Genomic DNA, 19,146 nt, shown 5'->3' on the forward strand with positions numbered 1-19,146 from the left:
CGACTGCGTCAACTCCACATTCACGCGCGTTGTGCTCTTTTTCTCCTTCTACCAATGTTATTTTTTCCCACAGAGTTTTTATTACTTGGCAAGGTTTTTGACGAGACAACTTAGAAGCGCATAGCAGAGGCAACACTATTGACATGGAATATCTAAGGGGGAGTGTTGTAAATGATAATGACTATTCATGCAATAGGTATTGCTTAATGTATGCGATTGACATACTTGTAATGTGCGATTGATTAGTATAGCTATTATGTATTGTCTTTTGTATACATGATGTAACCTTATATAAACCTCATGGTGAGATGAATACAATACAATTATTCAATTCTCTACAACAGATAAGAGTTTCTATCAGCAAGTCCTTTGCCACAAGTAGCATAATTCTGTTCTCATGACTCATGATGTAAAATGCAAGCGAAGATATAAGATTTAGGAACCATTACATATTGCCACGAGAAGACTACAGCTAAGACGATAGCTTATGTGCAAGGATGATGATGGTGATGGTGTGTAACTCAGGAAAGAGGTAGCCGTTGTGTCATAAATGCTATTGAAAGGTTCATTATACCAATATCAAACACACCAGTGAATTGGGTTGTGCCGAACTTGTAACCGAGTTTCATGGGTGATCATAGCAGATCAACTTGTAAGTCTTGTCTCAGATCAGAGTATTCAAAACTGCATTCCTAATCATCTTGTTAGGTAATAGGCATACATTTCGAGCATTACATTGAGGTAAGGATCGTGGACCACTCGGTAAACTACAAATGACAAATATTAAAGGTGTCGGTCGCTTATAGATTGATGTATAGGATTTCCTCATGGCTCTCAGAAGGTTTGTTTAGTGTCAGGGGGATGTTTTGATTATTTCTCAAAGATGATGATGGTCTCCAAATTTAAACAAGAACCATAAAAGCTACAATGACTTTAACAACCGGAATACAAATCGTAACACACTACCAGAGTGTTGATCAATCATTTACAGCAATTAGAAACAAATGTACTGCATAACAACATAGCCTGTAAAGACTGAAACCGCCTGAGCTACAGTGGGTACAAGAATTCTCAATTCCATAACACTAAGTTTTTAACACATTCAAAAAGGAACTCAAAAGAGTAAGGCACAACATTATATATGTATGTACAAAATATAAGCAGTGTGGTTCCCTAAGAGGAAAAGAATAATACTGGTACAATCGATTCGAGTGCATTCGTGTTCCTCAGTAAGAATCAAATATCCTTCCCTTCTTTTGCAGGTCGTACTTCAAAGCCCCCACCTGTTCTCTTCTCCAATGAGTACGGCATATAGGTACCAAGTATTCTATCCCACATGACAAAGAAAGGCTGGGAGAAGTTATACTTGCTTCCATAGAGCTGATGGTGGACATCATGGTAAGCAGTATTGTTTCTGAAAAGTACATGGAAGAGGTTCCCGGGAAGCCATAATCCGCAATGATCGTCTACTGTTTTGATGGTGGCAAAGGAGAAGAAGAATATGGAGGCTCGAGGGGACATACCAGAGAGGAGAAATGATAAGGCCCCACCAATTGTATCAAGGAGAAGACCCTCTACAGGGTGATTGTATAAGGCTCCAAATGCATAGGGCACAACAAGCCGGTGATGTTGAGAATGAATATGCTTGTACAAGAACTTGTTGTGATGCATGTATCTGTGCATAAAGTATTGCCAGGTATCCAAAACCAACATTGCAGTAACTAACTGTCTTGCTAGATCTATGTAAGAAGGCTTTACACTTGCAGCTGCACCATCATCTCCTGTCACCTAAACAATAACAAAATCGACAAAAAATCTTAATCCGCATATGAATACCAGCAAATAAACATGAGGTTTATTATCATACAATAAATGAGGAATCAGGTATGGATTCTTATTCACAATGTAATAACAAAGACAACTAGTATAGGGAGTTGGAAAACACACTCAGCAGAGATCGGAGGGTATTAATAATGAAAACAATCATCAGATGCAGCATAAACAAAACTACCATGTCATACAGGCTATGTTGTTATGCAGTACATTTGTTAATTGGATACATTGAGACACTAAAGCTTAGTTAATTGGATAATCTATGGATCAGCCAAAAAAAAATGATAAGGAGGGGGTAAATAATCACTAAAAACTGAAGCTTAGTTCATCATTGCAACCAAAAAGACAAACAGGTTAGTCAACCCGAACAACTACTCTAATTCATGAACATACCAACTCCTAGAATCATCATCCCAACAACTTGTCAAACCATGTGACCAAACCATCCGAAAATCCAAGCTTCTATCTAGCAGGTTTAGTATGCTCTAAGCTACACTAAACACACCATAAACACAGTTAAAGCTTAAATTTCACCCAAAAAAAAAAAAAACAATGATAAACCCTAGCCTGAACATAATCCCAATTCACTCTCACAAAACAGTAATAAATACCCAAAAGAACCAAATAAAATTTCCTAATTTATCCAATGATCACGTTAATTACCAATTCTATGCTTGTGCCAAATCTAAACCAACCAAAAAAATCTGTCTCTACAGAAAAGGAAAAGAGCTCAAGTAATACCGTGAACAAAATGATAGCAACAATGGCCTGAATGGTCTGCTGAAGAAGAACGCCTTTAACCACGGTTCTCTTGGACACCAAATTCTTCTCATCCTCATCTTTCCTGGTGTGTAGTCGATACTTCTCAAACGAATCCAGAAGCACATAAATCCCTGAATATGCCCAATATATCAAAACTGGGACGAAAGTTCCCAATAGCTCATCAGAAACCTCAAATCCCATCTTTGATATAAAACCCCCAAAAATTGGATCAACAAGAAATTCTAAATTTGCATATCCAATAATTGGATGGTGATGATTTTTCCTTCTAATTCCTCTTCCCCAAATACCCAAATCCTAAAACAGAGAACCTAACCCTAAACTATTAAAAGGCTTCTGCTTTCCCCACTATTATTTGACGCCTAGCTTGAAATGAAAAATTGGGTTGGGATATAAACCATTAAAGTAGGTCAAGTTTGGACTTTTAAAACAAAAGGAGCAGGCTTTCGTTGGAATCAATAAGAGAGAGAGAGAGAGAGAGGGAGAAGCAATGATGGACACCCAGAAATATCCTAGGGACATTCAAACTGCATCTAATGTTTCAGTGTTTGCGGTACCATTTTTAGCGATGGGGACGCGGTTACGTGGCGCTTCCGGGATGGACAGTGAGTTGGAATCGCGAGTTTGGTAGTTTGGGTTTTGCCTCGTTTCTGTGGACGGACAAATAAGGACACCAAGTTTGACTCGATTAAAGATTTTTTTTTTTTTTTGCTTACGTTTGAAATTGGACAAGTCGACGCTTATGACGTGTCAGCTGTATACCCACGGAATAGGACTAACAACTTTTTCTAGATGATCAAAATTTCTACTAGTTTGATTTTTTTTTTGATTACACATATGGGCCTCATAACTCATGTAACAAGAAGATGGGTCACTCCAATGTCATTACGGCGGAGTGATAAAGATGGTTTGGAGAGCCAACAGTGGGGATTCAAAATTTGTTCTATTTTCTTTCTTTTTCACATTTGCTGTTCCAGCAAAATATGCCCAGCATCTTGTGCGAAAATGAGGGGAACAAGTGTGTCCTAAGTAGTAGCATTCAACTTCTCAGGTGCTTTCTTAAGAAAGCTGCTTAGGCCAGTTTGTGTGGTCCGCTTGCAAAGAACTGAGAAAAAGCAAGGGAAAATAGTTAGGTCCCATCTCAATGTGCATTGACGGCTTGTGAAGAATATATATATGAAACAAGGAAATATGCCCTCAAACCTTTTGCCTTGGTTTGTTTATTGGATGCAATGACAGTCTTCTTCCAACCCTCATAGGCCTGCTTGTCTATTGTTTTGCGCTTCTTATAGCATGAAGGCTGTAAATGCATAAAACGGTTATAGTTCCAGTATTGAAATTCATTTGTAAGTAATGAACGGCCAAGTCTAGAGGCTGTTAAAGAACATAAGAAACAAGAAAATCCTCAATGTTGGGTACATTGTGATCCTATTAGATTTCAGGACATGATAACATGTCTCACTAGCATTCAAGGATCAGTTAACTTTTGCAAGCTATCACATGTGGACTGAGAGAACAGACTCAAACCAAGAACCATTGTGGGGACTCAACATATAGCGGCAGGCATAATGAATTCCTTCTTCAGGGAACAAATGATGCAACCAGAATTAAATAATTAGTACCTCAGATCCTTCATCAGATGAATAACCACCATCCTCAAGTTTCCTTTTCTCTGGCAAAACATCTAAAAGTTCTGCAGGGAAGTCAACAAGAAACACATATCAGAGATAAGTCGTCTGAAAACCTACTTTTATGATGACAAATTATATCAACAGTCTTTTACATAAACTGCACCACGGCAAAGATTCAATACAAACTCAGCAGCAGACACCTACCTCGGTTCCCCTTAACCTCCTTGGGATCTTTCTTTTCCTTTTCGGTCCCATAAACATCAAAGCACAAGTCCTTCATGGAAACAGAAACCTGTGGAGGAAGTACACAGACACTTGTACGTAAGTAACGATTATAAATAATATTACAATCAGCAATAGGAGACTGATGCTGTTTCTTACCGAAGAGAATTCAGCTTCAGAAGTACCACTGAGCTCAATCAACTTAATCTTGTCTACCTTTAGCTGTAAAACATGTAGGATATAATTAGTAAATGTTGAGGAAGCCACTCCTCCTGTCACTGAATTGTGCAAGCTAGACACACAAAACAATCGCACGATACCTTGTGTTTCTTTGCACACAAATAAAATGCAACGGCAACAAAGACAGGTCGAGTGAAGTCAGCACCTGCCCGCCGAGAAGGCAACAACGATGCAAGAAACCGAGTCTTGTAACTGAAACACAAAGTAAAATAAACCAATTTCTGAATCAGACAATATCCCCAATAGCCAAATTCCACCCCCGAAACTAACAAAACATGACTCTGGGGAACATATTATCAAACACCTTCAGTGTAATAATGTATACACTGAAAACTGGAAGAGAACAAAGCTGCATTGCAGAAAGGAAATTAAAACTTACAGGGATAAACCCTTTTGCACAAAGGGAATGATCCTAACACACCCAAACTGAATCGCAAGTTCTCTAACATCCAGTTTGTTCCTGCACCACAACCCACAATGCAATCCAAATCCAATAATCAGTATCCACTAACAGCAACAAAATTGGAACAAGCAAATGAGAAAATCGAAAGAAAAAAAAACGCACTTGACGCCGAGGCCGTTCTGCAAGGAATTAAAGGATCTGGTGTAAGCTTTTTCCGACATCCCACTCAACTTTATCGCCTTTTGCCGATCAAACAAAATCCCCGACCTGTAAACAATCCAAATCAACCACAGCCCCCCTAAAATCCCAAAATAAATGTGAGAGCCCATGATATATTTACCTTGTTGCGGCTATTTCCAAGCAGATCACGGCCTTGCACACCTCTCCCTGTAAATTACAACCGAAATTATACATACCCAATTTCTAAACGCTCATTAAATTAGAAGATTGAGAATGAAATGAAACTCACGACGCCGATAACGGAAGAGTCGAACTGGATGTCGCAGAGACGGCGGAGCTCGGCGGCTCTGCGGACGACTTGCTTGGAGTCGGAGAGGTCGAGCTTCTTGGCTATGTCTGAAAGATCCATCTTCGTTGGATGATTTTGGGTTTGTGGGTTTAGGGATCTGAGAGAGAGAGAGAGAGAGAGAAGGGTGGTTTGGCGATTGCTATATGCACCTGGAAAAGGCGGGAACTCAAATTACGAGTTTTCGCGCTTTCCCGGGATTTCCCGGTAGCTTTTGGCGCCCGCAAGTTAAAAATGGACGTCTTTATTTACAGAGGGTGTAATTGTGTAAATTTAACCAGGATATTTACCATAATTTTACGCAATAATTACTCGTAATTTTTTTTTTCTCCCTCTTAGCAAATAATATGAAAGTAATTATTGCGAGTGATGAGAAAGTATTGCATTTTGGTAAAAATGCTAAGAAAATGGCTGCACCATGTGTTTAGCAAATTATTTACTACTTCTGAGAAGACTGTTCTTAGGCCTCGTTTGGTTCACGGAAAGGAAAATAATTCTTTTGTCTTTCCTATTGGAAGGGAAATGAAATTTCCCAACAACTTTCCATTCCGATGTTTGGTAACGTAAGGAAAGTTATCAGAAAAGTTGTTGAAAAGTTTGTAAATAATATAATAAAATAATATGTTGTGAGTAATAAACGCAAGGAAAGGAAGGAAAGTGATTCCTTTGGGGTTTGGAAGGAATCACTTTCCCCCTTATTTTCCCTTCCTTCAGTAAATGATTACCTTTCCTTTTGCATCCCAAACGCAGGAAAGGAACAAGTTTCCTTTCTTGCCTTTCTTGATGCTTACTTTCCGTGAACCAAACGTGGCCTTAAAGTAAAATATCGAAAGTCTACTGGAAATGAAGACTCCAACGATGGTAAATTTTAGTGTTAATGGGATCCAAACTGAGTAACTTTAAGGATTCAAACATAGCACAAGGTTATCTATTTCAATGTGCTTAGAATGCTATCTTTTTCCCCTCTTACTCGGAGAGCATAACCAGTTTAACAACTGTTCAGATATCAATCCATAACTCATAACACTTTTTCCTAACCAGCCGAACAATTCTATTCTGAGAGGGCTAAAGGTTATGCCACGACAAACATCACCAAAAGTTCTGACGGCCAGCATTGCAAACCTGCTGAGGGTCCATTGGATCAAAATTGATGATCTTCTTACTGCTAATTTGATGTCTCAATTGCTGATTCCTCTGTCCCACTGCTATTAATCAACTGGTAAAACAATACAAGGCAGCGGTAACGTTAGTGTTGGAGGAAAAAGCACAAGAAATAATAGAATAGAAGTGGAGAAAGGTAAGTGTTATGTGCGTAGGCAAGCAGAAACTTGTACATACCAAGGAGCCGAGTTGCTCATATGCTTCCATTACTTTAGGATCTTCCTCATCTTCATAACCCACTTGTATTATTCTTGGTCCATTGACAGACCAAAAGGCTCTTAGACCTGCCTCCTGGAGGGACGGAGAGCCACACATGAGATTAAAAGCTTTTGAGATGCTATATTGTATGTCTTATTCTATAAAGCTCTACTGATTGCATAACATGCATATGTCAAGAGAAAGCACTCCACAAATGCACTATCTACGCATTCATCCAACAACATTTATAGTATAGACTCGGCCCTTTGTTATTGAATCACATTCCTTGATATCACATGTTTGTTTTCAACTTTGAAAGCAAAATACCATCCATTAAATAAACAAGTCAAGATATAAATTACTGCATCTAGAGCACACTTAGCAAGAACTCAGACGAAATGTTAGTTAGTCGACCTGTAATGTGATCATGTATATTGCCTCCAGGACTTCAGCACGAATTTCAGGATCATCAACTGGTTCACGCTCAATTGAGAGAGCACTACTAAGCTCAAGTGGCATTTTTGATCTATCTTGCTGACTGTAAATCTGGGCACCATTTACCATATCAACAGAAGAGGAAACAAAAAGAAAAAATGAAGAGTAGCAGAAAGAAACAGAACTCTTTATATTTTAGTATTGCAACTCGTAAGCAGATAGAACTATAGAACGCTATCTATAACAAAATTTGTGAAGATTCTATAACTCCTTAAAAATAAAAGTCAGGAGACAAATGCGGGAGAGAATATTTATATGATGTGTTTTAGTAAATAAAGGATACTTTTCATCTAACGTTCTTGCACTAAAAAGTAAAGAGTCCAGCATTCCTCAGCCTAATTGATAAGAAAGTTCTAAAGTCAAGATGCAGGTGCTTATCTTACCTTGTTACCGGCAACAGGCAGAAGCAGAGCTGGCCAGAGAAACTCTGAAATCAAAAGCAAATTCTGAAGCTCGCTCGCAGCTTCAAAACAACAGTTACGAATAGTTCCAGAAACCTGTGAGCAAACAATCATTGTACTAAAGAGGTTAGCAGTGTGTCTAACTACACTTCCTTAACTAGATTGGCACTATGTTAGGCTGCTCAATCACAAACCACAGTAAGCTGTCCTTGATAGATGAAGAAGTTGAATCCATTAAAAAAGCCTAACTAATGATAAATAGGAAGCCAACATTCAAATGACAGCTGTCCTGATGGTAAAATATGATTGTACACAATACTTCAATAACAGTTTCTTTAAAGATCTCATAAAAAAATTAATGTTTTATGGTGTCCTAGAGCTACTTCATCTTTACAACTCAGGCCAAGTCATAAAGAAATTGCTGTCATGTGTACAAGAAATTGTCTCTTACTAACTATTGATAATCAGAGGTGAAAGATACATGCTGCATCAATAGTAGACAATGCAAGATTCCTTATCCTAATTCATTGAGGTGATCTACTGTACATACCCCTTTCCTTCTCAACGGGCTAGAAGAGTCATACTGTCTAATAATCTGCTTCAGAAGTCCTCGCTTAGGGTCCAGCAAAAGTTTCCTGCCTGCTTCTTTCTTTGAGATGTTCACAAGTATAGACCCAACATGTTCAAATGGATCTTCTGATACATGTGGGGGAAAAAAATCAGAGCAATATAGTGATAACTGTGATATACAAATGCCAATATTTGAATGACTGCAAAAAGAACAACTTGGAGATGCATCAGAATTTTCTAAAGAGGTACAAGTTCTGTTTTTTGTAATTTTTGTCCAGAATACTAAAATGTGATCTTGGACCATCAAAGATGCACATCTTGGAAGCCAAAGCACTTGTGTCCAAAGAAAAAAACATCAACTTTCAGGATGCTATGGCTGAAATTCAAGAGTCAAGACTACCTAAAATGATCTAGAGGAACGAGAAGGCAAGCTTCATTTTTACGCTTTTCACTGTCATGTACCAAGTAGAACATAAAAGAGAAACAATGCAGAAAAGAGCAACACACCGCTATCTTCACTGGAGGAGGATCTACAAAATGATCTCACAAGCTTCATAACATAGAGCCCTTGCATTTTCTCATCTCCAGTCTAGAACAAAAACATAGTTCCTATGATTAGTCATTTATGTTTAAAGTGACAGAGTAGAAAAATACAGATCCGTAATATTTACATGACCAAAATATGTAAATATACATGTACGGCAATGATTAAGAAAATGCCTTGTTTGAAACCCAAACAGCAAAAGTATAAATGGATATAATAGATTGCCATTTCTTCTTAAAAAGAAAAATGAGGGGTTAATGTTATCATCTTCATTTATGCGTATTTCTAGGGGGTCTATCATAATATGAACTGAGGAGAAAAAACACACCTGCAGTAAAGAGGCAGTACCACTTTCTAATTGAGTGAGATTAACTAAAAGCATTACCAGCAACCGGCTTATATTAGGTTCTGACTTAAATAAAAGGTCCATAGCCAGGTTAATCATTCCCATATCAACCATCTTTGCTGCGACAGCCGACCTCTGGGAAAGATTAACAAGAGCTACTGCTGCAGGTTCCGAGACCTCCTGAAAAACATCAAACCGATTTTTTTCATTCATTCAAAATACTATTCGGTGGAGAACGATGACAAGATAAGAATGAGTAAAAGCTTTGCACAATGGCATCAAAAACCCAAACTCCAAGCCCTTTCTGCATTACTGCGCAATGATCAAGTTGAAAAAATTTACAAACAATTGCAGGAAGAAGTTTCCAAAAGGAATCATGCTATAAACACCTTCTTTCCGGCTACGAGCCGCGATAATGGCGGCAGCAGAATCTCTGCATGATTGGCTAGAGACTTCAAGCCATCTTCGGACCCGGTTAATCCATGAACAATATCAACAGCTGCCTTTGTCAACTAATAAACATGAAAGAGTTGGTTAATTATCCATTACCATCAATCAAATTGCATTCTAAAATCCAGTTAAATAAAAACACTTGGTAACAAGAACGTGCCTATAACACCCACATATCCTAGAATTAGAGGAGCTCAATGACACTAATCTCTCAAATATGTACGTAAGATGAAACTAACCCAGAACAGTCACCAAAAATTTAAGTTTCCATGGAATTAAAGCCTAAGAATTTAATTACTGTGGTGGGATTTGTAAGCAAGTTAAGTAAGTGGGTATAGATGAGAATGAAAAGTGCTTACATTTGGAGATGGGGAAGACAGAAATCCCACTAGTTCTTCGAGTTCCGTCGCCATGGTTTTGTTGTCTTTCGCCGCTGCCGCAGACACGGTCACTTTTCCTATAAATTCCAGACCAACAAAAAAGACAACAGTCTAGGGTAGACGACGCCGTTTTCCTCCCCGAAAAGTTGCTCTGACCAGCTTTGGTTAAGGCAGCGTAAGAAATCTTTACCGTTTTGACCGAATGTACATCGAGCAACGATAAACTACTGGCAGTAAATCATTGGACAGTAAAAAAAAAAAAAGAACTATCGTTCACATTCAATACACAATTGTTTAACATTGAAAATTCGAAAGTGTGCTTCTTTACTGTGAACTTACATACCCAATAATAAATTATTAGACGGTTAGACAAATCTAATGGTCCGACCGCTTCGTTCATGATTCTATAAACAGAGAATATTCAAGTTAATTTCTCATAGACCTTAGCTTTATAAGTTTTAGAGTTTAACTTTTAGGGAAGTGTCCAAATACAGCATTCACTTTTTAGTTACAAAAATTGTGGTAAAATATGCTACCACCTCGAGTCGAGATCTAATTTTGATAAATCTCTCCTCAAAATGTGTTCTTCACAAGTGGATGAACGAACGCTGAACCTCTTTAAGTATCTAGCTCATATTTTCCCACCTTACAGACCTAAATAGATTTCCGTTTGACCAAACACCTCAGGTCACACAACATTCATTTTTTGATAAACATAATACCATTAAATGATTAAATAGAGATGAGAATAATTCTTGTTTTCTCCTCTAAGTAATTGACCCTGAAATTTACTTACATGAGATGAAAATGAGAGAGGGAATAACAACATTAAGCATGTACAAATTGGACGTGACCATAAAATTTAAGTTTTAACTAAAATTATTAATTCATTTATCAAAATTTTACTGTATTTAGCGGAGAAAATAACCTCTTACAAGAAACTCGGTGGTCCATTAAAAAATAAAAAAAATGACTGAGATCTTTCTCCTCATCAAAAAAACAAGACAGAGATCTTCTTCTTCTTCCCATGGTTTTCCCACTTCGCCACTTCCTCCACCGTCAGATCTCCGACCGAGTAAGCCTCCCCTGAAAACAGAACATTCTGGACGCCACAATGCTCCCCTGTTTGAAAATGTACGTATCCTTAAACGTTTTATACATTTCTATAAATCTCAATATTTGCTGTAAACAGACTCGAATTGAATTTGTTGGCAGATTTGATGAGGCGCGGTAGTGAATTGTTGGCTTTAGAGAGATGGGAAGAGGTCTGATGGGAGCGGTTCTGATGTATCTTGGTCCAAGTGAGCATGGTACTCCTCGCTTTGTTCGCAGAGGAAGAAGGTTTAGTCGCATTTCTACACTGCAATTCTCGCTCTGGGTTTTTGTCTTTGCAGCAATCTTTCTGCTTTATTTCATCTTCTTCGGCCTCACAATGTTGTCTACAGGTATGTGCACCAATTCAGTTTATACATGTCCGTATTGTTTGTGTATGTAATACAGTGTAACAATGGTGGTGGTTCATCTTCATTACTCATTGTAGATGAGAATGAGAATGAAGAAAGTGCAGTTATTCCAGTAAAGGTAGAATCTTCGCGGACTGATGGTGGAAGCAAGCATCGTAGGAAATGTAAGTGCTCTTTGTCTTAGTTTTGCATTGAATTTGCAATTGAATGATGTATAACAAACATAAAGTAACACCCTTTTGGTCCGGTCAGATACTCCTTGCGACGTTCCGTTGAAGGAATCAGTTGATTATTTTAAGGAACCCCGGGAAGTTATGAACTTTACACAGTTTTCACTAGAGTACATTGACCAAGAGGAAAAACTTCCTACAAGTAATATATATGAACCTAGATTTGGAGGGCATCCGACCCTTGAGGAAAGAGAGCAGTCCTTTTATGCCGTAAATCAAACTCTTCATTGCGGATTTGTCAACGGGCCTCCAGGGTCCTCAAGCACTGGGTTTGATTTAGATATGAAGGACAAGGCGTATATGAAGGATTGTAAGGTTGCAGTATCTTCTTGCATTTTTGGGAGCTCTGATTTTCTAAGAAGGCCTACAAGTAGAAAGGTAAATGTGCTACTCCTTTTTGAACTTCTCTGTTCCTCATTTTGTAAAGCAGGTAATCAAATGCTGTGGTAAAATAGTTTTTTGGTCTCTTTTTAACTTCTTTTGTTAGGCCCTTAATTTTGTACAAGAAAATCAATAGATAAAGGCTTAGTTGAAGAGTTTTCTTTCGGACAGCACTTTTCATTAGTCTAATCATTACAGAATGGTGGTGTGAAGAGATGAAAAACAAGTAGTGGTGTTTTCATAAGTTATGTTAATGGTATTGATAAGCAGTATACTGACCAGAAAAAGAGTGATGGAAAGCATAACTATTTTCTACAATCCCAACGTTATAGGTCCTGAGGAGTGCTAAAGTGATTGTTGCGAGTATAAGTTAATCTATGACTATGGTGGTATAATACTTTATGTTTTGGCATTAGAAGATTTGCAGATTTTCTTTGTTTCAGTGTTGATGATAATGTATCCTTATTTGCAGATCAGTGACTATTCCAAGAAAAATGTTTGTTTTGTAATGTTTGTGGATGAAGAAAGCCTGGCAAAAATATCATCCGAGGGGCATTTTCGTGATGATACAGGACATATTGGCTTGTGGAGGATAGTTATAGTGAAGAACTTACCATATGCAGATATGCGGAGAACTGGAAAGGTGCCAAAACTTTTATCACATCGCCTTTTTCCCTCATCATGGTAATTCTTACACCATGTTTCAGCCATACAGTTTTGGTGAGGTTTTGGCTTGTTCAATTCTGATTGGGTTTTTAATGCATTTTCCTTGCCCTTTTAATTCCTGTTTACAGGTATTCCATTTGGGTTGACAGCAAGATGCGACTTAATACTGATCCGATGCAGATTATCGAATACTTTTTATGGCGAGCAAAATCAGAATATGCCATTTCCAATCACTATGACCGGCATTGTGTTTGGGAGGAGGTGCTCCAAAATAAGCGTCTAAATAAGTACAATCACACAGTGATTGATGAGCAGTTCACATTTTACCAATCTGATGGCCTCACCAAGTTTGACTCTTCAGACCCAAATACTCCTCTTCCAAGTTGTGAGTGTTATTGACATTTTGTTACTTGTAAAGACAGTACTTTCCTTTCGTCAGAATTCAACCATATTATATGCTGATTTGGTGTGCCATTTTACCCTGCAGATGTTCCCGAAGGTTCATTTATTGTCCGTGCACATACACCTATTTCAAATTTATTTTCATGCCTCTGGTTTAATGAAGTTGACCGGTTTACCTCCCGCGATCAGCTTAGCTTTGCATATACTTTCTTAAAATTGAAGAGAATGAACCCAGATAGACCATTCTACCTAAATATGTTCAAGGTACTGGAAATTCTTAGAAAAATAAAAAATTTATTGCATATACTTCTGTTAGTTGTTAGATCATATTTCTACTGAATATAGCATGCAATTTGTGTTCTTTGAATGAAGTATCCTTTATCATGATTTTGAACTATGTTGATCATCCGCGACAGTTTTTAGGTTAGCAATTTGGTTTTGAGGATGCGTTTCAAAGAAATTTCAAATTGGATGACTTCTGGTTGCTATGTCTGAGTAATTATTTGAAAATGGTGGTTGCTATTAGAAGTAATTGCTTCTAAAATGATGGTGGATTTTATTTGTGCAAATATTATTCTCAGCAGGGTAGTTGTAGAATAGTTTTGGTGCTCCTTTAGGATTCAGCTTTCCAGATGTTCCCATGATACCTTAATGGAATTTTTTTTCTTTCAAACAAAATAAAATTCTATAGATCTGGATTGATGAAAGGGAGGGAGAGGAAATTGATGAGAGAGGAGGTTGATTGGGTTTGGGATGTTTACCAAAGTGAAAATGCTAAGTAGTTGTTTCTTCCTCGTTTCTACTGCAGAACTATTGTATAATGATTCTTCTGTAGAAACCTTGGTGCTTTTGAAACACTTTGAGCTCTGCATACTTTCTGGCACAAGGGTTAGAAAACTTTCAGTTCACTATTATAAGAGATTTTGCAGGCAATTGTGCTCAGTATATGTTGGGCGGTTTTATCATATATATTCAGTCGTGTTAAGTTGAATCAAATAAAATTGTCAGTGTCAAGGTCATTGGTTGAACTAGTTTTTTACTGTTTTACTTTTTCCAGGACTGTGAGCGCAGAGCACTAGCAAAGCTATTCCGGCACAGGGCAGAGCTGTCTCCACCTGTTACTTGATTAAAAGTTATGACATTTAGTGTATGCCTGGTAAGGTTAAGGTCACGTTTATCTGTGAACCTGGTTCATTGATATTTGTGTGACCATATTTTGGGATTTTTGCAGGATGGACAAAAACCAAGCCAATTTCAGCTCTTTTTGCTAGACATTGATCGAGTTGTCTTGTCCTGCTGCTATTAATGGCTGGAGGGTTATTTTGTTGCACTTCCACCTGAGCACATAGCATGCATAGGGATAAGCCTCAACTGCTGGTGCTGTTTGGTTGGTATAAATACTTCAAACAGGGAAAGACAGACCACGCAAGAGTGGTTACTTTAGTCATCCCTCATAATCGCAATTCATTGGTGGTTTACACTTTTAGTGACTGAAAATGCATATATGTTTGAGGCTTATTTTCCTCTCTAGGAATTCTTATACATTTTCAAACCCACCTTTCTAATTTTCATGAAAGAAGGGTTAGAAACTTACAAGTTGTAATACATTTTTGTTCTTTATATGGTATACAAAGTAGCTCGCCCCAAAATTGAATGAATCCATTTGGTTTTCAAAATGTGGTGTGGTTCTCTTTGTCAAGGTAAAGATGTTCTCCTTTTTATTTTTTTAATTGTCGAAAAATATTGAGGTTTTCAGCAACTTAAAAAAAGAAACAAACTGAAGCTGGGTAATGTTATAAACCACATTGTGGCCCCCTAGCTGGTCATGTTTCCTCCCCTACTAACATGGATTCTCAATTCAAGGTTAGTAATACTTGGAACCAAAATGGATGGGATGTGAATTTTCTTATGAGTCACTTTAATGCTGATATTGTTAACCAGATTCTCAGCATTCCTATTGGTTTTTTGAATAGTGGTCTTGATATGAGAATTTGGGGTGAAGCGTCAAATGGGAAATTCTCTGTCAAGTCAGCTTACCTTGCCCTTATTAAGGAGGAATAATTCTCCAGTTATAAATGGAAGTGCTTTTGGAGTATTTCTATTCCTCCCAAACTCAAAACTTTTGATTGGCTTGTGTCCCATAGAAAAATTTTAACTAATGTGGAGAGGACTAAGAGATGTTTTACTACTGTGTCTACTTGCCCTATTTGTCACAAGTACCCAGAAACTTTAATTCATCTCCTTAGGGACTGTTCTAGAGCTATGGAGGTGTGGAAAAAGGTCATTTGTTTGGACAAGATAAGTCGAGCTCTTAGCCTTAATTGGTGGGGCTAGTTTGCAGCAAATATTCACTGCAGTGATTATTGCTATAATGGTTTGCAGTGGAATAGCATCTTCATCTATACATGCTGGTATTTGTGGAAATGGAGAAATAAGTGAATTTTTGATGAAGAATAGAAATAAGTGAATTTTTGATGAAGAATTTAAAATGCCATTTACACCGTGGAAAGTTATAGTGGATGCCACATCTGAATGGCAATCTGCTCAAGGAAAAAAGAATGATGAATTGAATTTTTCTATCATTGAGCTGAAGTGGAAGTGTCCAAATGATGGTTGGTTCAAACTCAATGTTGATGGGGCTAGGAAAGCTCAGTCTTGTCGTATAGGAGCCGGTGGTGTTTTGAGAGATCACAAAGGAAATTGGATTTGTGGCTTCTGTGCTAGCCTTGGTGTTGGCCAGGTGATTGAGGCTGAAGCTTGGGGGATGCTCATGGGCTTAAAAATGACCTCTGAGAGATTTAGAGGGAAACTTGTTGCGGAGTGTGATTCTGAGACCCTAATGCTTCTCTTGATTAAGGGAACTGATGAACTCCATCCTCTCTGTTCTATTCTGAAAAGTTGCAGAGCTTATCTTAGTATCTTCTTGGAAACCGATATACACCATATCTATAGGGAAGAAAATATGGTTGCCGATGATTTATCCAAATGTTGCTTGGAGGATGATTTCTACATAAACTATCTTGAGCACCCTCCTCCACAAGTCAGGGATATTTTGCTTGATGACTTGTGTGACACTACCAGAAGTAGGACTCTTCTAACCGTATGAGCTAAGTTTCTTTTTTGTTAGGCCGTTTTGGCCTCCATCCAACCAAAAAAAAAAAAAGTTATAACCACATTCATGGCAGTGCTCTTGAAACCTCTTCTCATGTGAAGCTTCCCAAAAACAAATGTGTTTTTTTCGGTCAACTGAATTATATGACATGCCCTGAGTTTAGTGACTTCGATCAGAGTGTCCTGATGAGTAACGTAAAGTTCAAGTAGGTATTTGCGATTTTACTCACGCAACGGTGTCCTCCTTTTCTAATATTAGAAAGATCTTGGGTTTTTCAGCAATAGTTATAAAGTTCTTCGAAGCTTGAAATGAATTGGAAAAATGGGAGCGAGACCCCTTCGCTTTGGTAAAATGGAGGGTTGCTTGGTCAAATGCTCTCACGGCGGCAGCGCTCTTTTGAAAACCCTTAAACCTCTTCATCCCAAAACCCACATTCGCTGCTTCTCTGCCCTCCGATCGCCTCGCAGAGCCTACGACGCATTGTTGTTGGACGCCGGAGGTACTCTCTTGCAGCTGGCCAACCCCGTCGAAGAGGTCTACGCCTCCATAGGAACCCAATACGGTGTGTTTCGATACCACAATTCCCGCTTGAAAAACAGAATCCAGTTTTGATTTCTTGTTCTGCACAGGTGTGACTGCAACTCCAGCTGAAATCAAGCAGGGTTTCAGAAGAGCCTTCTCTGCTCCTTGGCCTCAAAAGCTCCGATACCAGGTCTCGAAAATCGATATTCATTTCTGTATCTAGTTCATGTAATATCATTGTAGACCAATCATTGTTTTCTGTGTATTGATGATTAGGGAGATGGGAGGCCATTTTGGAAACTAGTTGTTTCAGAAGCCACTGGTTGTTCTGATCTTGATTATTTCGAACACGTCTATCAGGTAATTAATTTGAGGATAGATATATATATATATATATATATATATATATATATATATATATATATATTGTACACCATCTGAGCTTAAAAGGTTCGAAACGAATGATGAGTCTGGTTGCTTCATTTATCAGTACTATGCTAGAGGTGATTCATGGCGTTTACCCCATGGAGCTTATGAAACAATGGTACTTCTCAAGGATGCTGGAGGTTAGTCTGCCGCTTTATTTGCTTGCTACTAGTACTATTCTTGTTGCATGATAAGTTCTCACTGTACCTACATTGTATTGAAATACAGTTAAGCTTGCTGTTGTATCGAATTTTGACTCCCGCTTAAGGAAACTACTCGAGGAGCTGAATGTGTTGCATCTGTGAGAAACTGGGCATTGTACCTTGTTTCTTCTGGTTGGTAATTATTACACAGGGAGCAGAAATGAAGTGTTTTTTCGTGTTCACTTTGTTTGCAGGTTTGATGCTGTTATCATATCTTCAGAGGTTGGTTCTGAAAAACCAGATGCAAACATATTTAAAGCTGCGTTAGGTATGTATTGCAGCACCATGTTCAGCGGTTGAACTGTACACGTGTAATGGTTTTCTATACCTGTTGGTATGAACTGTACATTCTTGGGTTTTATTTCAATGTTTTCCATCAAAAGTAAACCGCTAATTTAAACTCCGATAGTGATCAAATTGTTGCAAAACATGTTTTGGCAAGCGTATCACCTTCAGCCCCAGCAATGTCACTATTGGGATAATGATTTATTGCTCCAGACAATATAATCTTGCAATAATGCTCAAGTACACATTGAAATTTACAGATCAAACTCATGCGGATGCTGGCAAGGCAGTACATGTCGGTGATGATGAAAATGCAGATAAGATTGGGGCCAATGCTGTTGGAATTGATTGCTGGTAAGAGTTCTTTTCATTTAAACATGTGACTGTCCTTATTGAATGTGCGCTGATGTTAACGTTAATCATGATATGACCATTCATTTTAAGTAGATTAGAAAACCTCTTTTGCCGAGGCAGATTAAAATATGGTTCACTGAATTTCATGATACTATGCTTGTTTCAGATGTTAATGATAGGATTGTTTCATGAATTTTGCGGTTCACTGGGAGCTACCTTACAAAAATAGCTCTTAGTTCTAATACGGTTGATACTTTAGTAGTTACCACTCATTTGAATAAGCAGGTTATGGGGCAAGGAGGTGAAGACATTCTCCGACATTCGAAATAGAATTCTCATTTCAGAGTCATAGCTTTCAAAAGGAATAGGTACCACACTGTTTTGTTGATTGTATTTCAAACTTGTTTGTTCCTTAACCATTCCTTGTTTTCGTTGTTTTCAGGTATCACACGGAGGACAAACTTCCTGAATCTATGTAGTAGAATAACCTCCATTGCTTCAGAAGGTTTGTAACATACAAAAATAACCAACATTTCTGATCTCTTTAGTGATTCATTATGAGATTTCATCTGCCTCGCTATTAGAAATGTGATTGAATTTCTGTTCTAAACTTTTGTTCTTCACAGCTTCATATAATATGATAAATTTAAGTCGATAGAGAAATAAGTGACAAGGTGGCCAAAAGGAGGGTTAATTGTTATTCACTACTAGTCAATAATTGCACGAGAAAGAGCTCCACCTCTACTCCATATCAGAAATCTAAAGAGTAAACAGGCAATCACAGAATATGGTAAACCATTGCTGCACGTGTCAGTAGGAGAAATAAAACAGCGAGTGAAAAGCAGATGAGTATACATGAGAACCCATCTCATGAGAACCCAGTTTTGTTCTTACTATGAATTTGATGGACAATCAATTATAT

At 38.0% G+C, this 19,146-nt stretch overlaps 5 protein-coding genes across 10 annotated transcripts; 2 read left to right on the plus strand and 3 right to left on the minus strand.

Moving 5' to 3' along the window:
- Positions 1 to 932: 932 nt before the first annotated feature.
- On the minus strand, positions 933 to 17,377 carry LOC112197410 (sphinganine C4-monooxygenase 1). Of its 2 annotated transcripts, XM_024338063.2 has the most exons (3): positions 17,360 to 17,377; positions 2,575 to 2,803; positions 933 to 1,788 (listed from the first exon to the last, which is right to left on the minus strand). In XM_024338063.2, the coding sequence occupies exons 2-3, from the start codon at positions 2,794 to 2,796 to the stop codon at positions 1,237 to 1,239; spliced, it is 774 nt and encodes a 257-aa protein (XP_024193831.1). In that variant the 5' UTR covers positions 2,797 to 2,803; positions 17,360 to 17,377; the 3' UTR covers positions 933 to 1,236. The 2 variants fall into 2 exon arrangements, with proteins under 2 accessions (XP_024193831.1, XP_024193830.1); XM_024338062.2 differs by lacking the exon at positions 17,360 to 17,377 and having other exon boundaries at positions 947 to 1,788; positions 2,575 to 3,046.
- LOC112197408 (origin of replication complex subunit 6) lies at positions 3,260 to 6,065 on the minus strand. Its single transcript, XM_024338060.2, has 10 exons — positions 5,579 to 6,065; positions 5,450 to 5,496; positions 5,272 to 5,376; positions 5,086 to 5,166; positions 4,787 to 4,898; positions 4,626 to 4,688; positions 4,449 to 4,536; positions 4,236 to 4,306; positions 3,817 to 3,913; positions 3,260 to 3,718 (listed from the first exon to the last, which is right to left on the minus strand). The coding sequence occupies exons 1-10, from the start codon at positions 5,696 to 5,698 to the stop codon at positions 3,639 to 3,641; spliced, it is 864 nt and encodes a 287-aa protein (XP_024193828.1). The 5' UTR covers positions 5,699 to 6,065; the 3' UTR covers positions 3,260 to 3,638.
- Positions 6,494 to 10,320, minus strand: LOC112197407 (protein HGH1 homolog). Of its 2 annotated transcripts, none has more exons than XM_024338058.2 (9): positions 10,160 to 10,320; positions 9,740 to 9,862; positions 9,333 to 9,530; positions 8,968 to 9,049; positions 8,441 to 8,583; positions 7,873 to 7,986; positions 7,409 to 7,540; positions 6,974 to 7,087; positions 6,494 to 6,851 (listed from the first exon to the last, which is right to left on the minus strand). In XM_024338058.2, exons 1-9 carry the CDS (start codon positions 10,211 to 10,213, stop codon positions 6,801 to 6,803), a joined length of 1,011 nt encoding a protein of 336 aa, XP_024193826.1. In that variant the 5' UTR covers positions 10,214 to 10,320; the 3' UTR covers positions 6,494 to 6,800. The 2 variants fall into 2 exon arrangements, with proteins under 2 accessions (XP_024193826.1, XP_024193825.1); XM_024338057.2 differs by having other exon boundaries at positions 8,441 to 8,586.
- Positions 11,157 to 14,980, plus strand: LOC112197406 (probable hexosyltransferase MUCI70). The gene is made up of 9 exons (XM_024338055.2): positions 11,157 to 11,314; positions 11,396 to 11,625; positions 11,721 to 11,807; positions 11,896 to 12,251; positions 12,727 to 12,938; positions 13,049 to 13,305; positions 13,408 to 13,586; positions 14,380 to 14,478; positions 14,554 to 14,980. The coding sequence occupies exons 2-8, from the start codon at positions 11,436 to 11,438 to the stop codon at positions 14,446 to 14,448; spliced, it is 1,350 nt and encodes a 449-aa protein (XP_024193823.1). The 5' UTR covers positions 11,157 to 11,314; positions 11,396 to 11,435; the 3' UTR covers positions 14,449 to 14,478; positions 14,554 to 14,980.
- LOC112197409 (haloacid dehalogenase-like hydrolase domain-containing protein 3) lies at positions 16,612 to 19,117 on the plus strand. 4 transcript variants are annotated; one of them, XR_002935651.2, is made up of 10 exons: positions 16,612 to 16,996; positions 17,064 to 17,146; positions 17,233 to 17,316; positions 17,447 to 17,522; positions 17,611 to 17,683; positions 17,780 to 17,853; positions 18,131 to 18,224; positions 18,510 to 18,592; positions 18,667 to 18,729; positions 18,851 to 19,117. XR_002935651.2 is itself a non-coding variant. In XM_024338061.2 (9 exons), the coding sequence occupies exons 1-8, from the start codon at positions 16,756 to 16,758 to the stop codon at positions 18,574 to 18,576; spliced, it is 792 nt and encodes a 263-aa protein (XP_024193829.1). In that variant the 5' UTR covers positions 16,612 to 16,755; the 3' UTR covers positions 18,577 to 18,592; positions 18,667 to 18,792. The 4 variants fall into 4 exon arrangements, 3 of the variants coding, with proteins under 3 accessions (XP_024193829.1, XP_040374080.1, XP_040374081.1); XM_024338061.2 differs by lacking the exon at positions 18,851 to 19,117 and having other exon boundaries at positions 18,667 to 18,792; XM_040518146.1 differs by lacking the exons at positions 18,510 to 18,592; positions 18,667 to 18,729 and having other exon boundaries at positions 18,883 to 19,117.
- Positions 19,118 to 19,146: the final 29 nt, after the last annotated feature.

This window comes from Rosa chinensis, chromosome 4, assembly GCF_002994745.2.
Source record: "Rosa chinensis cultivar Old Blush chromosome 4, RchiOBHm-V2, whole genome shotgun sequence".
Classification (NCBI taxonomy): domain Eukaryota; kingdom Viridiplantae; phylum Streptophyta; class Magnoliopsida; order Rosales; family Rosaceae; genus Rosa; species Rosa chinensis.

Excerpts from the sequence above, each read along its gene's own strand:
- LOC112197410 (XM_024338063.2), bottom strand. The coding sequence starts at position 2,796 with ATGGGATTTGAGGTTTCTGATGAGCTATTGGGAACTTTCGTCCCAGTT. Across the intron at positions 1,789-2,574 it reads TTGCTATCATTTTGTTCACG|GTGACAGGAGATGATGGTGC; the intron begins GTATTACTTGAG and ends GTTATTGTTTAG.
- LOC112197408 (XM_024338060.2), bottom strand. The coding sequence starts at position 5,698 with ATGGATCTTTCAGACATAGCCAAGAAGCTCGACCTCTCCGACTCCAAG. Across the intron at positions 4,689-4,786 it reads TGTGTGCAAAGAAACACAAG|CTAAAGGTAGACAAGATTAA; the intron begins GTATCGTGCGAT and ends CATGTTTTACAG. Across the intron at positions 3,719-3,816 it reads TAAACAAACCAAGGCAAAAG|TTCTTTGCAAGCGGACCACA; the intron begins GTTTGAGGGCAT and ends GCTTTTTCTCAG.
- LOC112197407 (XM_024338057.2), bottom strand. The coding sequence starts at position 10,213 with ATGGCGACGGAACTCGAAGAACTAGTGGGATTTCTGTCTTCCCCATCT. Across the intron at positions 9,863-10,159 it reads TGTCTTCCCCATCTCCAAAT|TTGACAAAGGCAGCTGTTGA; the intron begins GTAAGCACTTTT and ends CATGTTTATTAG. Across the intron at positions 7,987-8,440 it reads GCCCGTTGAGAAGGAAAGGG|GTTTCTGGAACTATTCGTAA; the intron begins GTATGTACAGTA and ends GTTTGCTCACAG.
- LOC112197406 (XM_024338055.2), top strand. The coding sequence starts at position 11,436 with ATGGGAAGAGGTCTGATGGGAGCGGTTCTGATGTATCTTGGTCCAAGT. Across the intron at positions 11,626-11,720 it reads CCTCACAATGTTGTCTACAG|ATGAGAATGAGAATGAAGAA; the intron begins GTATGTGCACCA and ends TACTCATTGTAG. Across the intron at positions 12,252-12,726 it reads GAAGGCCTACAAGTAGAAAG|ATCAGTGACTATTCCAAGAA; the intron begins GTAAATGTGCTA and ends CCTTATTTGCAG.
- LOC112197409 (XM_024338061.2), top strand. The coding sequence starts at position 16,756 with ATGGGAGCGAGACCCCTTCGCTTTGGTAAAATGGAGGGTTGCTTGGTC. Across the intron at positions 17,147-17,232 it reads CTCAAAAGCTCCGATACCAG|GGAGATGGGAGGCCATTTTG; the intron begins GTCTCGAAAATC and ends ATTGATGATTAG. Across the intron at positions 17,684-17,779 it reads GAGCTGAATGTGTTGCATCT|GTTTGATGCTGTTATCATAT; the intron begins GTGAGAAACTGG and ends CTTTGTTTGCAG.